Source organism: Pelecanus crispus, chromosome 1, assembly GCF_030463565.1.
Source record: "Pelecanus crispus isolate bPelCri1 chromosome 1, bPelCri1.pri, whole genome shotgun sequence".
In the NCBI taxonomy this organism is placed as follows: domain Eukaryota; kingdom Metazoa; phylum Chordata; class Aves; order Pelecaniformes; family Pelecanidae; genus Pelecanus; species Pelecanus crispus.
The window spans coordinates 93,783,258-93,801,366 of NC_134643.1; the positions used below are offsets into that span (position 1 = coordinate 93,783,258).

Genomic DNA, 18,109 nt, shown 5'->3' on the forward strand with positions numbered 1-18,109 from the left:
TCAGCAGTGACTAGATGTCCTCCTGATCCTCTCGCTGTTCAGATAGCTTAAGGCTTCTTGTTCCACTTCCTCCACATTCAGGCACAGCAGGCTTGGCCGAGGTCCCACTTGTGACACAAACTCTACTTCACCACACCGAAAATTTCTCAGCTGCAGTGGAGCTGAAGGGGAAAGATACAACCTGTAACAACTCAGTACAGGGCTCCTGCTCTGTTCTAGCACACAGCTGTAGAAGTTGCTGGGGGAGGGAAGGCCCTGAAACAGCTGCTTGGCATCTGCTAAACCTCAAAGGACAGCACGATTAATGAATCCCGGATGTAAGCAGATGAATGCGTTTGGCCAGCATCCCTCCAACTTGGAGGAAACAGACATTTTGCACTGTGAAACGCTGTGAACTATGTGCTGCTCACACAACCGATGCACAGGACTTTGTATGTTTTCTTGCTGTCAGCAACCTGGCCTTACAGACAGTGTTCTGTGATAGTCAAAAGATAACGTCTCCACAGCAGAGCATCCTCTGGTGAGCTTAGCAAATCACCCCCTGCAGCACCTGGACTCATACTCAAGTGGTAGCATTAGCGCAAGCAGCTAAGAAGAATGTCCCCTTAATGCAGCAACTGCACAGTTGTGGCAGCATGAGCTCAGACATCAGCACCCATGAATTCAAAACTCTTCAGCACTTTAAATTCTGTGGCCAGGGTGAGGATTTCCAGGCCTAGTCTTGAGTCTACCTGCTGTCCTGTCTAAAGTCAAAACCCCCTTGGATTTGACAGGTCTGTGCAGTAACTGGCTGGCCAGAACCCTGTCCCATCCAAGGACTGGGAACCTTGCTCTAAAACAGAGGAAGCTTTGTGTATAAGAGGCACCCCACAGAAATAAACCTCTACCTTGGTATCGGGAGATGGGAGGGCAAAAGGGGGACACTAACAAAACATGTTCTCTCCCACCACCACTACCACACACACATGCACAACCCCCACTCCCCACTTACTGACACCTTAGGACAATTACTATCCTGGTTGTTTAGCTCCTGGAACTGTATATAAAATTTGAACAGAGAAGCTCCAAGTTGTTCACCACAACTACAAGGAGAATTCAATACTAATTTTATGCTCCTGTGTAAAGTAGAAAAATTCAGATATGATATTGTTGTATATAGTGACTTTTATAATACTGCTTCTGTATTTTTGTAACCATGGTTCTGCTAAGACACATCTTAGCTCTACACTACGGAATTCGCAATTCCATGGAAATCCTCCAAACATCTTGCTTCGTGGGCAGCAAAGGCAGCTCTCCTTCCCCTGCCTAGTGACACAGCTCCTCCCTTCCTTCCCACGCTAAATATTACAAACACCAACAGTGCTTGCTTACCAGGCTGCAGGATCTTGGAGGGCTTCCTGTCTAGACTGAAATCCAGCAGGATAGGGCGACAGATGAGAGGACTCCTGCACAGGCTCCTTAGGTAGCAAGCAATGAGATCCTCAGGTTCCTCTACACACTGAGGAAGGAAAGGGTGTGTTACCAGTGGACGTGCAGAGGGAGGCAGGGAGCCACTGGAACACCCACAGCAAAGAGAAATCCAGGCAGCTGAGGCTCAAGCCCAGCATGCTGCAATTGCTACCGGGATAACCCACTCACCCCTGTGCCAGTAGCTTCCCCATGCTGAATGGACACACTGCCCCTGCTCTGCACACAGTTCTGCAGAGCTTCCCACTCGAGAAGGCTCAGGCCCAGCATTGCTGCCACGTGCTGGTTCCTGCACAGCACCAAAGCTTCACCCGTTCCGTCCTCCACCAGCACTCTACGGAGAGAACAGGCAGGCTAAGAAGTGGAGGGAGGTCAGGACAATGCCTGGCTCCCTCACAAGGGTCATGTCCCAGATAACGGATCTCAGTAAAGAGAGAGTGAAGTTTGTTCACAACTGGAAAGACATGACAACTCTAACTTCTGTCTTTGCTATTCTGTCCACATCCCATCCTTGATCTGATTTTCCCCTCCCCTCTGTGGTGTCATTTGTTCCCCCCTACCCACCTCTTTCCACACCCAATCTCTGCAGCGCTTACCGTGCACTGGCTTGCCTCACTCCTATGTGCGACGGACATGGTGGACTGTGTCGGGTGCACCTCCCCTGAAGGAAGAGTAAAGCTACAGCTATGTATGGGTGGGTATAAGAGAGAGAAGGGGAAGGGCCACTGCTTCTTTTAACCCTCCCCTAATTAAGTATGCAAAGGATTAAAGAACTTCACTGCATTTCCAATGGGTGTCTTGGGAAAAGTTTGTATGGGGACAAAAATCACCTGCTGCAAGGTGCTGAACCCCAACAGCACTGAATGTGGGAAAAGCAGAGTGTGAACAGAGTAGTATTCTCCCCCTGAATGTCCTTGCTTCATCCCCAGTCCTAGCTGCCAGCCTGCCTGATATCAGATGCGCACTTCTAATCAGTTGTCATTTTGGTCCCTTTCTAATGAGCAAGTCTTTTTCAGACACTGGAAAAAGAGGTTTTGGAATTGGGATAGGAACTCTTATTTCCTCTACACGGTAGCAGTAGAAAATCTGCAAGGCTCCTCACAAATTATCTCCATGGAAGCTTGAATACCTCTTTGAAGATGCTGCTGCAGAGTGAGCAAACCCATTGCAGGGACAGAGTCAGTACACAGGACAAGTGGCATAAAATCCGTGCCTGGGGCAGGTGTTGCAGGTGAGGTTGCAAGTTGGATAGAAACACTAGTGAGGGGTATGAGGCTTCTCCTGCAGGACTAGAAGAAATCGGAATGTGAGAAGCTTGAAACATAGAAAACTTTCTTGGGACACTGTAAAGTGGGCAGAGACCCTGGACTCACCTTGAAGGAAAAGGTAAGTGAGAAGCTGGCAGAGATATGATGCTTACACAGCTGGAGGCAATGTAGGTGCAATAAACATTATGGAATCTGCAATATGAAAGAGTAGATGTCAGAAAGAGCTCCTAGAAACCAAACCGCTCAGTTTTCTTGGCATAGCTGGTCTGGTCTTCATCTGTAACATGGCAGGAAAATCATTTGTAGCAAGGGATTGGGAGACACAAAGGCATGGGCAAGGGACGAGGAAAGTCCACAAGAGGAAAGATTTAGAGATGGTTTCAAAGACAATACGAGAGGTCAGAGCTGGGACCCAGATCAGGGCTCTAAAGACAGGGGTACCTGGAGATTTTCCGTTCCAAGTTCTGGAAGAGGATCTTGGCTCCAGGTAGCAAACCCCAGAGATGCTGCAGATAGGTGGCAGCAATGTAAATGTCCACCACAACAGGGGAGCCTGGAGCAACTGAGATGCTGAGCTTCACACTGTGATCACTGGCTAGCAGACTCCCTGAGGAGACACAGAACCACACACACCATAAGCTCACACCTGTCACTGAGCTGGAAGTGCCAGAGGTGTCTTCCCTTCCATCACAGTGAGGCTATCACTGTTCCACCTCACATTTTCCAGGTAGAGTATTCCCATTCCCATCTCCAACACACATGCAGTGTACAGTTTCCTAGCCCTCTGATATGCAATGGGATGCAACATCTTGGCATACTTCCACTATTCTCAGATACAGGAGCACAGTTAGCCAAGTGCACTGTCTCTTTGAAACAGAAAGCAGCAAGAATCAATCTCTTGTTACCCGACAGGCTGTCACAATCTTACCTTCCTGCTTTTGAAGGCCGAGAGTCACAGAAGGCTTCTCATTCTTGGGAGAGGCACACAAGGTCCTCTCCGCTATCTCACCAGAGAAAGAAACAAGGGAACCTGTGAAACTGAGAGCAGACCAGGATTTCTGTCCTGCCTGAAGACAAAGGGAGTGGAAGAAGGCCTGACTCAAAGACTGCCACAAAGGACAGGGTGAAGTGGAGTGCTGTTGCTTCAGTTCGGTTTCAGGGAACCTGCCCTTGAGCACCTGAGGGCAGCTTGCTGCAGTGTACCCCACCCAGGGACAAGAAGCCCCTTTTAACTAGCTTTCTGCTTCTTCAGGCTCAGCAGTGAAGAAGAAAAAGAGAGGGGCATTACAGCCTTCCTATCTGCCTAACTCCTAATTGTTTTTCTTAATTAGAGGAAGAAGTCAACCAAAGAAAAACTCAGTTTACCATAAGGCACTGGTGCAGATTTCAGTGTGCACGCATATCACCCCAGATTAAACATGTTGTGAACAGAAAAGCTTCTAACCCCAGTATTTGTTTAGCAAGTTACACTAAAACAATCAAAAACCAACAAAAAACCTCCCACATTCAGCCTCATTTTCCCTGCTGCACCCGTTTCTACTTCCGACAGGAATTTAGCAGAGACCTTTGGAAGCTAGTCCACACCAGCAGTACCTCAAACTTTTTCTGGACGCCATTTTGCAGTTTTGTCACCTGCAATCCCTTTGACTTTGATACACAGGATGGGGGCTGTCTGGACTACTTGCATATAGGAAGATTTCCAAACCACATTCCTAGGGCGGATAATTCATTGCTGTTTAATGTAGTACTGTCTCCAATAAAGATGAATGCAGACCTACTCCCTGAGGCACAATCACATCTCATTTGGGGCAGATCAACATACCTGTTGCTAAATACTTCTGGAATGGAGGAAATTCTTTTGTCCATGCTTCTCAGCACCGACCTGGCCGCCAGCTAGAAGTGGGGGAGACATGGACTCAGATGGATTGTAGTTTATGGCTGTCCCCAGCCAGAGCCGTAAAGGCAAGCTCTGCATGCTTAGAGCTATGCCAAGACTTCCTCCCCAGATTAATACTGAGGCAGGAAAATGTGAAGCCCAGCAGCAGCTTCTGATGGAGCTTAGAGCAGAGCGGTCTCATCAACAAGACATTCTGTATGTCCTGGTTTTGGCTGGGATAGAGTTAATTTTCTTTGTAGCAGCTGACATAGTGCTGTGTTTTGGATTTCGTTTGAGAATAATGCTGATAACACGCTGATGTTTCAGTCGTTGCTAAGTAGTGCTTATGCTAGTCAAGGACTTTTCAGCTTCCCATGCTCTGCCAGGCTCACAAGAAACTGGGAGGGGGCACAGCCAGAATAGTTGATCCAAACTGACCAAAGGGCTATTCCATACCACGTGACGTCATGCTCAGTATAGAAACTGGGGAGAGTTGGCCGGGGGGCAGTGATCGCTGCTTGGAGACTGGCTGGGCATTGGTCGGCGGGTGGTGAGCAGTTGCATCACTGTTTTTTTTTTTTCCTGGGTTTCGTTTCTCTCATTGTTCTCCTTTTCATTACAATTTTTGTTGTTATTATTATTATTTTCTTTCAATTATTAAACTGTTCTTATCTCAGCCCATGAGTTTTCTTACTTTTGCCCTTCCAATTCTCTCCCCCATCCCACCTGGGGGGGAGGGTGAGCGAGTGGCTGTGTGGTGTTTGGTTGCTGACAGGGGCTAAACCATGACACTGTATCGATAATTTTCTGAGCTAATTCTGGAGAGATCTAAAAGTCACCTGTGAAAGCCCAGAGCAATAAGGGACTACATACCTGGTGCTCGGTCAGACAGGAGATCCATGTCTCATGCTGTAAGTGCCAGGTATCTTGGACAGGCAGGCACAGGGGGCAGGATGACCTGCTCAGGAACTTTGCTGGCACAGGTGGAAAACAGAGCTTGTCAAACACTTCCAAGTCCTGAGAAGAAGAGTGATAAGGCAAGAAAGAGGACTATTAAAGGAAGGAGATGAAAGCTATATAGGAAAAAAGGGCCACTGAAGAATGATGGTTTGAAGAAGGAAAAAAAAAAAAAAAAAAAAAATTCACTGAACTCAGAGCTCTGAGAATTTTAACCAAACACAGAACTGAAGCAGTTCCTTGACAAGATGGATGGGAATTCCAAGCCTCAAAAAGAGCTTAGTCACCCTCTGACTCCTCGACTCCCACATACAATTCAGTAAGAAGTCTCCAACAGGAAACAGCAAGACAACCTCTCTCTTACCGAGCAGTGGGGCACAACAAAGCGATACAGCCCATCCAGGTGCAGAAATGGAAACCACCGTAGAGACCTCCCCATGAAGAGCAGCAGTGCCTGGTGGGGGAGGGGAGGGGAGAGAGAGAGAAACAAGAGGTGATGAGAAATGCTAGGGAAAAGGTAGAAAATGAAAAATACAGCAAGGAGAGGCAAGCTGAGCAGAGGATGTCTTGCTTTGAGAAGTAAGGTTAGCACCATCAAGGATAATCAAGACAAAAATCACTCTCTTGTTGATTAGGAATCTAGATCCTTAATTATCACACAGCCTCCCTGAGAAGCCAGCTCGCAGCCTTATCAAACCACCCCCATAAAGCTGCCTCCTGCCTCACTTTTTGCTGTGCCATGCCCTCTTCTCCATCACAGCTGGTCTCTTCCAGCTCTGGTAGATTCCCACTTTCTCTGGAGTGGCTCCAGAGCCGAGGTCTGCCCAGCCACAGCACCGTGGCTTGGAAACTCTGCTGCAGCTCCCATCCTTCTCCATCTTCTTCTCTGTGTAGCTGGTAATTGCGTAACATAAGACCCTCTTTCTGGGTAACCAAGAATAGGCGAGATACACAGCTGGTTCTTCTAGTGCTGCTCTGGCCCTTCTGACGGTTCTCGTCTCTGCGAGTATCTGCCTTGGGATCCTCCAATTTCAGCATTTTTGCCTCTGGGGTTTCCAGCTCAAATGTTAAGCTGCCATCATCCCTCTTCCTCAAAGAGGAGCTGTTTCCACTCCTAAGGCCTTTCTGGATTTGCCCTTCAGTAGCATGGAGAACCTGAACATCCTCAAAGTAGAACTGCACATAGACACTGAAACGACAAACAGTAGCAGTGAAACTCCCTGTTCCTGACAGGGGTCTGTCCAAAACAAGCGGTTATCTGGGTAAAGCACTTCTGGTGAGTGCCCCACAGGTATTCAGCAGGAGCAGTGGGAAAGGGTGAAGTAGAGGGCTGCTACCAGGCTGGGGGTATTCTGAACAAAATGGAGGTGGGTAGGTTTGTTGTTGATAAAGATCTCCTTTCCTGCAAATAGGAAAGGACAGTTGCTTTGGCACTGAAATACTACGCTGATGAGCAGCTTTACCACAGTCCAAAATAGATGTGAAACTGCAGAGTGATGATTTTTATTAGGCGCTGAATAAAGGGACTTGCCTGGCTTTTTTCTCCCTCACATGCTCCAGATTTGCCAGCTGCTCCCAAGAAGGAAAATCAGTCTGAAGGAACCTCTCCACTACAAGCTGGTAGTTTTCCACCTGCAAGAGTGATCCTGCAAACACATCAGAGAAAGGAGCTGAGCTAAGAAAAAGAGAATACAAAACCAGCAAGCTCAATTTCCTAATTTTAAAGTCACGAGGCCAGGCAGTGATAGTTCAGCATCTCCATACCAAGCCTCCTCTTCCTTGTTTTGGAGCTGGATGGCAGAACAGCAAAAGCCCAGCACTCTCAAATTTAGCTTAGTGGGACATACCTAGGAGAGCTGTATGGGCAAAGGGGCTACCATCCTTATGGGATATCACGCAGGGAAGCGTGCCACTCTTGTCCTGCAGCTGGAGGGAACTGCTCCTGGAGGAGACTCTCAGCACACCCAGTAGTATCTGCAACAGAGAGGAAGCTGGAAGGAGCATCAAATACTTCCCATCTTTGAAGGCCATAAATCAAAGTGTCCGTAGCAGCAGCCTGAACTCAGCCTGTATTCAGCACACCACAGGTGAGAAAAGCAGTGTCATTCCCTAGCAGGAGGAACAGGCATGCATCAGACAGGGTGCTGGAAGGCATGGGGAGAACTGGGAACTCTCAAGGCACAGACAGTAAAGGGAACAAGGCACTTACCAGTCGGGGCTGGAAACTTCCTGCTGAAAGCGTGCAGTAGGACCAGGTCAGTCTGCGATTCAGCTCCTGGGTGCCCATGTGCTGTGCCTCCAAGGGGGAAAGCAGCTGTGATGGACTGAAGCCTTCCCAGCTCTTCTGTTCTGCCACACGGCAAACTGCAGACAGAGATGAGGCCTGGCACGGGGGGTTCAGGGTTAAATACTAAGAAAAAAAAGAAAGAATGAACCAGCTTAATTTCTTCCCATCAGACGAACAGGAAACAGCTCACAGAGCATTTACTCACCTTCTGCAGGGGACACTGGTGTATTTTTGCTAGGATTTCATTATAAATATCTCTTGCTTCCTCCCTATCTGGCACCATAGCTTGCAGAAGGGGGACAAGGAACTTCTCAGCAGCTCCAGGGTTTCGGTGCATAGAGCTAAGCAACAGTCGACGGTGTCCAAAGAAGCAAGAAAACCTGAAAAAAATTAAGACAGTTAGAAGCATTAGCAGTCCTCACTTCTTAGTGAGTTTTGCACGTAAGTCAGGGATTCTTTCTGCTTGTTATGAGTGAATGTGCTGTGTAGGACAAGAACTAAGGATAGTGCAAAAAGAACATAAAGGGATTAAAAAAGGGGACATTTAAGGGTGATGCAGATTTACATCAGGCAAGCAGACAAGGAACAGGAAAATATACAGAAATGGACAGACCAGCAAAGTCTTGAAACTCAAGTTGACAAAAAACACCCACAAACCAAATCCACCCGAAAATAATCTCCCTCTAAGTCACACAAATGCACCTCCATACATTTTGGCTAAGCTTCATATGATTACTCGTGTTAGGTATACTTGTCTTTTTTTACAGGATGCAAAAAATCACAGGACAGAAACAACCACAATTGTTCCAATATTTTCCTTGTGCTGCATTCCTTTCAGAAGCTTAGCTCACTGCTTTTGAATGCTTGGAAGCGATTACGCTGCCAGTCAAAATACGACTTAATAACAGAAAGTGAATGCAAACAAAAAGAAATGGCAACTAACTCACTGGAACAATTTTCAAGCAGTAGCAGGACGTAGCAATCACATTTAAAGGAAGTGAAAAAGCTAATAAAAAACTGAAACTTATAGCTAGCATCATTCCTGGGGCAAAACTGAAGCTGTTTTATTGGAAAGCATGGTAAAAATTCCACTGTGCCAGTAAAGCACAGGAAGACTGAGCATGATATAAACTGCTACTTGACTGCCCGAGATTAAATACATACATTTTAGTTTTTAAAGTCCAAGGCAGCAGTTACAGTGATCAACCATAACTATTCCAGAACACACACAAATATTTTCACTAACAGAACCCAGAAGTAAACCCAGAAACTGGTCCACAGCTGTCATGCGAACAAAGTGTAGCTGGCAGGGAGAGCAGGAAGCCATCTGGAAGACCCAGAGATAAGCACATGTGGGAAAATCTGCTAAGACAGGGGCTCTCAAACAAATGCTCACACTACTGGCAATACTCAGAATATCTCAAAGTGATATGCTGAGCATCTGCTGTTGCTCCTGTGAGCAGCCAGGACACAAGAGCCTTTATATCGGTTGTGATCTGGTTGTAGCAGCAGTTTCCAGCTGCAGCCTTAGGGTCCACCTGGATTTGTCAAGCAAACCACATTGGCAGGCACACATCCCTACAATGCTTCCATATTTCAGGACAAAACTTCTTACGCAGGAGTAAGTGAGCACACGCACTTGAAAAATGCACAGGATTTTCTCATAAGAGCTACTGCAAGGTACAAGCAACTGGACATGATGTGAAATCTAGATTAATGGCTTGCTTAGGCTAGTAAACCAGAAGCAACTGCTGCTGCTATTAGTATGCAAACACAATAATTTTGTGAACCCTTGGTCTAGAAGATGCCCAGGTAGCCTAAAAAGCACATTTATGTGTAGTCTGACTTCAGAAGAGCTGTCCTCACCTCTCCTCAAACATCTCCAGGAGCCTCACCAGCCAGAGGTAGAGTGGCATACCAAGATTGTAGCGGAAGAGCAGCTGTAAGTAGAGATTTCCTGAAGAGGCCGGTGGCTGGTAGGGGGTGCTGAGCCTTGAAAAACTCTTCAGCACAACAGTGCTGCTCAGGCAAGCACCAAGTACAATGAAAGGGAAGGATACCAGAGGCTTCTGCAGGAGGTGGACATCGATGAGCTGAGATACACAGACATACAACTTAAGAGAGGAGATGGCTAGTCTGCCACCACTCCCCCAAACCATTACCCCACCCTAAATTCTTTGTCACTCTACTGGATCATCTATAAATCCAATGGGCCTGAGGGACCTGATGCTGCTTAGGGAAGAATCAGATAATAATCATGTCAACTCTTATGACCAAGCCTAGACAGTTAAGATCCCAAATTTTGTTCCAGATACTTGCTGAAATAATTCCAATGTTCCTGTAGTCTTCTGTTGACCCACACACTCATGAGCTACCCCCAGGGCCTGAGTCTTGTTCCACAGAATGCTTTATGCCTCATAAGTCTCAACTTACCTCCACACATGCTCCTGGTCGGAGTCCACGTGCAGAGTTCAACAACTGCTGGTAAGCAAGGCACAAGCAGACTTTGTTATCCAGTAAAAAGAGACCAGCTTGGACATTGAGTATTTTGGTGATGGTTCCCTAAATAGAAAGCAAACAGAAAGTTACAGGAGTGTAGAGAGTCCCAGAACATAAGAGACTCATAGGCCTGAGCAATAGGGAAATAAATTAATGATGAAAATAAGACCTTGCAGGCCAGGAGCTGAAACCCTAGAGCACAAGTGGGTAAAGGCTAACCCTACAAATCCTTACCACATATGAGATGATCTTGGACTCTTTGGTTGATCCTGGCCTCTCCTCTTCAACTCCCAGCTCCAAGGAATCACTGAGCTGCTCAGCAGCAACAAGGGAAGATTGAGTGGATTCTCCTTGCCAAGCACTGTCCAGTGTCTGCTCCCTCACCTGCTCTGCACAGTAGGGCAGAAGGCAGGAAGAAACACTGGTGACAAACATCCTTTGTCCAGATTTCTTCAGCATGGACATATTCAGGTCTGTTATTGTGTACCTGTGACCCAACTGGAGGATATGATGCCATGCCAGCTGGTTGGGCTTCTAGAGCAGAGAAACCAAAAGTAACATCAGCATCTCTTGCACTGCAAAAAATTCTGCCCGATCCCAACAACCCCACCCCCAAACTCCTTTTCCTTCAAGAAGACTGCCTCACACTCTTAGCAAAAGGGTGATATCTGCAAGATGTTCACGACACTGCAACTGCATGAGGGAAGAGGGCTGTATTTCTGCAGGGCACAGAACTAGACTTCTTACATACAAGGACTATTATAGGCTGCAGGGAATTTAAAAAAAAAAAAAAAAAAAAGAGAATAGAGAGAATCACTAGTAAAAGGAAGAATAAATCGAACCAGGAAGTCAAGGGCAAGCTTCAAAGAATTAATCAACTAGCACACACACAGACACCGACAGTGACTTTGTGAGCACAATTCCAAGGACTTACCTGCACCAGCACAGGGACCCAAACAACTGAGGTGAAGCACTTCAGAAACAGAAAGAAGAATGTCTTGTGGTGAATACAGAGGAGAGGCCCGAGTCTGGCCAATTCACCTGCCACAGTGAGCTTTGATCTTTTCTTACATGGAATCCTAGAGGGCAATTGAGGAGGCAAAGCAAATCAGAGATGAAAGAAGAACTTGGAAGTGTCTCAAAAACAAAATAAACAAATATGCAGCATGCAACTTCTGGAAATAAAGGATCCAACAAGGTCATATGGACCATCCCTCAGAGAGGTTTTCAAAACAGTATTTGGCCACAGAATTCTTACTTTAACTTTTATGTACTAAATCCCTTTGACATTTTAAAAAACCTTAATATTTGAAGACAGCAGGGTTGCGTTGAACAAATTCACATGTTCCATGACAACAGCCAGATTATAGAAAGCTTTACCACAAAAAAGAAGCTAATTATAGGTCAAAAGGGGGGAAAAAAAAGTCACAAGCAATTCTTCAGCAGTAAACAGAGCTCGACTCTGTAGATCCATGGAATGTGACACTGTGGAAGCTCTAAGCCTATAAACAAAAAAGAGGCCTGAAAGCAACAATGGAGTCTTCCTAACAAACTTGGCACAGGGTGAAAAAGCAGCAAAACTGAAAGCAGATGAGAGGAGAGAGAGGTGACATTTCTTTAGTCACTTCAAACTTTCATTTCAAAAAATAAATTAAAAAAAAAATTTCAAACAAATAATTGTCATTTTTCATTTTCATTTCAGCTCCTACTGGACCTGAATATAACCATCCCACTTAGTCTAAATAAATACATTCTTGATTCTAAAACATATAAACAATTATGTAACTTTATGACTTTTTAAAAAAGAAATACCAGGACATCAACACATACAAGTGCCAGAAACATTTAATGACTTCATTGGTAACATTTTTAAAGCAGGAGCACGGAAAATTGGTCAGGTATCAGGGAACAGCAGAGGAGCTTTATGTTAAAAGGCTAATAGGGTACACTGAAATATGGAAATAGTTTTCCTGTTTAAAGCAAAACAAAACTAAAAAGAAATTAAAGCAGCCTGACTAGTGACGTTTTATTTTTATTAATTTACATCAATAATTCTCTACTCAAGATGATACAACATGATCTAGCACAACCTAAAATTATCAACTTGAGTAAGATGTCTAGTTCCATTGACTACATTTTCACATACTGTAAGTATTATTTCCACTAAAGACAACAGTTACTGTTATCAGCCGACATCCAACCAGCACCTTTATTTCAGCAATCTGATAAGAACTTGACTGGCAGTGTATACTAATTCCATATTAGAATCTAGAATTACTTGCAAAAATAGTTTTGGTTCACTGTAGGTTAAAAAAAAAAAAAAAAAAAAAAAAAAGTTGTGCTAATGAAAAGAGTGAATTTCAGCCTCAAGTGAAAGCTGAATCATCACTTTGTTCTCATGTCCTTTCCGTAGTATCAAAATACATCTGGAAATAATTCAAATTTGTCTTACTTTGTCAAAATACAGAATAAAAACTTCCAGTAAAGTCCTGGAAAACAGCTGATTAATTAAAAGTGGCTTTACTTTACTTTTACTTCCATCACTCACCATTATACTTCCACCTGTGGCAGAAACAGAATTTGGCTCTTCCTAAGCCAAGTTCTCTTCATGGTACCTGCCAAACCAGAGCAACAGTACTATGATAGAGCTGAGCACGCTAGGCGTTTACCTAGAGGTAAGCAGTGGCTTGGCTGATGCTGCGTAGCTGACTGGAATGCTGTCAGGTACTTCCTTTGGGAGATTTACTGGCATTGGATCCACTAGGATTTCCACGTACCCTGCTGTGTTCTGGTCTGTCTGTGGTATATATGACCAGCTTGGGAAGAGGAACAGTGACTCCAGCCACTCAAGTTCAAAATGCAGGAGCTAAAGCAAAAGATAAAGAGATAAAAGCTTGAGATGAGTTACAGTGTGTTTTCTCAGCATTACTTACAATGTTCATTACGAATTTGCCCTTGCATGCACATCACAAACTCTTGTTCTACTGCTGGGCTTCATTACTAAATGAGAGCAGTGTTTTTTACGCACTCTACTATCTTGCATAGAGAACTTCTGTCCTTCCAGATGCAAGTCTGGAACAGATTTGCTGAGCTCTACAGCTAGCATTTCCTGGGTTACATTCACACCCTCCCAGCAAGGCAACAGTTAATTCGCTGCAAGGCTTAGTTATTTTCAGACTATTTTTCTAAAATTCTTACCTGCTTTCTTTTCCCCTGTGTTTTCAGTTAGAAGTTCACCCCAATATAACTTTTTCCTAGTCTTCACCTCCTTGGAAAGCACAACCTCAGTGCTCTTTCATCACCACTCCAGGGGTTACATCTTATCTGGACTCCCCTTGCCTTCTAACACCTTGAGAAGGCTTTTAATTCAATACTGCTGTTAGGCAAGCTATTATTTCTTGAAAGTATGTCATCAATGCATCACTGAACACCCAGTACAACTCTCTAGAAAGTAGTTTCTGCACTAGTTGGAATTCAACAAACAGAGAGTAGTGCTATGACCTCCAGATCTCCCAGGCCACCTTATACTGTTGAGAGTTTAACAGAACAGTATGTTATGCTGTCTCTTTTTTTTCCAGGCCAGCGCATTCAATATTTGTTCTCCTAGCAATGACAAATTTGACATGTTCTAGCCTCTCCCCAGTATCTGAGCTTGCTGCTTTCCTGCCCGTTACACAGATGTATTATTTCCCTCACTACAGACTTCGGCAGACCATCTGAAGCCCTGGTGGTCTGCAACAATGCCCCAGAAGTGGGAATGAACACAGAATCCCTCAGACTGAGGACATACCTCACATGGAATTATCCCAGTATTGTCTTTTATGTATAGGCAACCATCTATCAACTTCTCTTTGTCCTCTTGCCTTCCATCTGTTAAATAGCCAACCAAGATCAGGTAAGTCCTTGGCAAAGGGCTCTGCATAGGTAAAGCACCTTGTCCTTGATGAGCCCATTCTTTAAATTCATTAGTGCTCCAGGTCAGGTGGCTGCAGCATGGCACACACTGCTGATGCTGTAGGTCAGAGATGGAGATGAAACTGGGAAGAAAAGAAAAGCAAGACTATAGAAAAAAAACCTCAGTCTGCAAAGTTTGAGAATTACAGTGATCACTGCAGTGGACAAAGCTTGGCTAAGTCGGAAGAGCCTTAGCTATTGGCATGGTCTGATGATACCACATGGCAAGAATCAACCCATTCACTGGCATTTATCAAGGATGTCTCTCAGCTCAGTCAACATGTTCTGCTTGTCTGAAAACAGACACCCTTTGCTACTATGGTCACCTGAGCAGGCATGCAGAAGACTTGGGAAAAAAAAAAAATTGAGAGCTGATAAAATGGAACGTGTTTTCAAGTACATGTGAGAGGAGGTGAGAGGGAGAACAGTTATCAGTTTAGACATTTTTAGCTTGAGTGGGAGACTGTGAGAAAACTCCAACAACTGCACAACACAGTTTACATTATCAATAACGAACACAGGTAAATACAGACTAATTCCATCATCTGGTGCAAGAAAGTGCTGAACTGTAGTAAAAGCAAGGCTGAACAACTTCTAGATGAAGATTGTGACAGTTCTGGAACAAATTCTCTCCTGTGGATAGCTTACACAATACAAAGCTGAGAGACAGCAAGCCAGTAATCTTAGACTGGGCCTTCACTTATAAGGACACAGCCAAGCTAGCCCTGAATCTTTCCACCTACCCTCCTGGCTTTGCAGAGAGGGGGGAGAAGGAGATGTAACATCATATCAGCCACACATGAAGCCTCCTGCAGTTTAGGATCTACCGTGCTTAAATGGACCATGGTACTGAACATGGGAGAACAAGGCAGCATCCTCACTAGATCCTAAGCCTTTTCAGTGTTTATATCATCATGGCAGCATTCATTGTCATCGTCTATATCCTGGCTCTCTATGCTAGAGACTTAACGAAAGTCCTCTGTCCATGCTAACATCAATGCTGAAAGAGCGAATACAAACTGGTCTCCAGCTAGTGATGTTGGTTCTTGTTTCCAGTGAGGTTAGCTGACAATTTTTGGTTGTGAAACTGGAGCTCTATTCACAACACCCACTTGCTCAGTAGCAGGATATAATCAAATTCAGAGAGTAGGAATTTGAAGAGTTTTACTCGGTTAGTCAGATATCAAAGGTTCAAAGCCAGAAACCAGTCTAGACAAGTGATGGGTCTGAATCAGCTATAAATAGTATTTATATAAAAAAAAAATCTTAAGAGATAAACTTATGCAGGTATTTATGTTGTGCATTTGGCAGGAATCTGAACAGGAGAAAGATTAGCTGAAAAGGACATAAGTAAACTGTTCCATCCTCAGAGACAGAGCAGCACCAGGAATAATACTGATATCTATGATCTACAAGCAGAACACAGAGCCGCTCATGTTTTCATCACATGTGCTGACTGCTTTTTGGGAGAAACCAAAACCACAGCAGTACACTGGATCCTGGTTATCACATACAGAGAACTAACTGGACCCTCTTCTGGTGCTCCAGAGCTTGATGGTTAGCTGTGGATGTAGTATGTAGTATGCTGCTCACAAACAGACCATTTGCTTCATACAAGACAAATATCAACTACCTTCAATTCTTCTCTATGAGTTCCCCTGAATATAAACCAACTGTGGGTTAAACATCATAAAATATAGCCTATAGAAAAAAATATGGCTTAGATGAGATCAGTTTAGCTGGTGTGAAAGACCTACCATCTACATTTATAAGCTATTAGTACAAAATTAAAGGCCACAAGTCCCTAATCAATTCCAGTCGACCTTTGTCACAAACTCAGCTGTACCATGGGTTTTAATAGACATTCTCCCACCACAGGTTAGAGCAAAAGAAAAATAGATCTGGACAAGCCAAACCTTCTAGTCTGGATCTCTCTCAGCAAGTTGCATGTTTTTCATCATGGTAAGCACCCAAAAGCCTTTTACCAACCAAAATATGGACACTATCCTAGGTTCCTCCTTTGTAAGAGTGCACGCTGGATGGCAGACCTCAGCTGGCCAACAGCCTTGGAGACCACAGCCAGGCACATCCTCCTGAGCAGGATCCAGCTGGGAAGCTGCCGTGCAAACGCTGTGCAGTAGAGCAGCTCGCTCTCAGCGAGATGCCCTACTTTGGTTACACACTCTACCTACCGCAGACTAGCGGATACGGTGCTTAATCATACCGCAAGAGCGATCGGGGGCGCATGGAAGCCAAGAAAACGCATGTGGTTTACGTGTCTTCGACAACATCCCTCCCACACCCAGCATCCGGGGCAGGCATGGCACATGAACGAGCGGCGCTCGCCTGGCGGCTGCTGCTGCTGCTCCAGTCGCCGTGCTGAGCTCCCGGGGGGACCCCACCAGCTCCACACCACCGGCCCGTGGCTGCAGCCGGGCCCGGCACGGTGCAACCGGGCGGAGGGGGGGAGGGGAGGGGGCGGGGGCACCTGCCGCGCATGCGCGAGGGCCGAGCGCGAGCACCAGGCCTAAAGGGACGCGACACCCCCGTCCCCTCTCATCCCTCTCCGCCCCTCCTCTCGCCTCGCCTCGCCTCTCCGCCCCGCGATCACCTGTAGCCGAGCGGCAGGTCCCCGCCACCCGCGCTCCGCAGGCACCGCAGCACCGCGTCCAACAGCGGCGGCGGCTCCGGCCCGCCGGGCCCCTCGCGGGCAGGCAGCGCTCGGCGGGCGAAGTCCCGAGCAGCCTGCAGCCAGCTCTGCTCCTAGGGAGAAGCAGAGAAACGGGGCTTCAGCGCCGAGTGAGCGGCCCCCCCCCCCCCTTCCCCGGCCCCCCGGGTCACTCACCGCCGCGCTGGGCTCCGCCATGACGGCGCCAGGCCGGGCCGCGCGGCTTACGTCGTTGCCATGGCGACGCGGCGGCGGGAAACGCGCAGGGCCCGCCGGGAGCGCCGCCGAGCTGCCAGCCGGCCAGGCTCCGCCCCCTCCCTCCCCTCCGGCCAATCGCGGCAGGGGCAGGGGCAGGGGCAGGGGCAGCCCCCTCGGCCCCGGGGCGTTGCGCGGGCGGGCGAGCTAGTGGGCGAGCGGCCGGGCCAGCCGCCGCCGCCGCCGCCCCTGGGATAAACAGTAGCGCAGCGGCGGCGAGAGCCGCTTCGCTCACCGGGGCCGTCCCTCACGCAGAGGGCTGGCGAGAAACGGGAAGCCGGGAAGGGCTCTGCAGGCCGGGAGTCAAGCGGCCGCGCTGGCAGGCGGCGGCTGGGAGAGGAGGGTGGCGAGCTGGGCTCGGTCGCCTTGGTGGGAGGTAGCCACGGAGCTTCGGGAAACACTGAAGGCCTGGCAGGCCAGAGGGAGACGGCGGGGAGGGAGGATGGCGTGGGCTTGCCGGTTCTGGGGAAAGCTGGGAAGTGGATGCGCGCCGATGCGTTTGACATTAATGTAAATGTCAAACGTGTGGCGGGGCTGTGAGATCGCTCTCCCCTGCCCAAGCTGCGGGAAGAGTCAGAACGTGAACGTTTGTGGGGATTTCTCTGACACTTGTGCGGTTCTAGAGAAATGCTTTTTCTTTTTTTCTTTTTTTTTTTTTTTTTGGAAGGCTGAAGGTCCACGAGGATTGAAGGGTGTGCCCCATCCACGCCTATGACAGTATGTGATAGCTCTGAAAAAACCCATTAAAAATATGATTTCCTCCTTCACAGAGTGTACTCTTCAGTGCATGAGAATTTTTTCCGCTAGGGGCTAATCTTGTATTGTCCTTCTTCAAGGCAAGGAAATAGGCAAGGAAGTAGACAAAAACTTGGTAAGCC

General features: G+C 46.8%; 1 protein-coding gene across 1 annotated transcript; it reads right to left on the bottom strand.

Moving 5' to 3' along the window:
• CTC1 (CST telomere replication complex component 1) lies at positions 1-17,174 on the bottom strand. The gene is made up of 24 exons (XM_075727033.1): positions 17,154-17,174; positions 16,920-17,071; positions 14,145-14,391; positions 13,024-13,220; positions 11,289-11,433; positions 10,589-10,888; positions 10,289-10,417; positions 9,722-9,948; positions 8,061-8,235; positions 7,778-7,978; positions 7,416-7,542; positions 7,100-7,214; positions 6,295-6,757; positions 5,933-6,022; positions 5,485-5,628; positions 4,558-4,628; positions 3,664-3,773; positions 3,177-3,342; positions 2,841-2,927; positions 2,597-2,756; positions 2,064-2,128; positions 1,639-1,801; positions 1,372-1,498; positions 1-161 (listed from the first exon to the last, which is right to left on the bottom strand). The coding sequence occupies exons 1-24, from the start codon at positions 17,172-17,174 to the stop codon at positions 1-3; spliced, it is 3,843 nt and encodes a 1,280-aa protein (XP_075583148.1).
• Between the last annotated feature and the right edge of the window lie 935 nt (positions 17,175-18,109).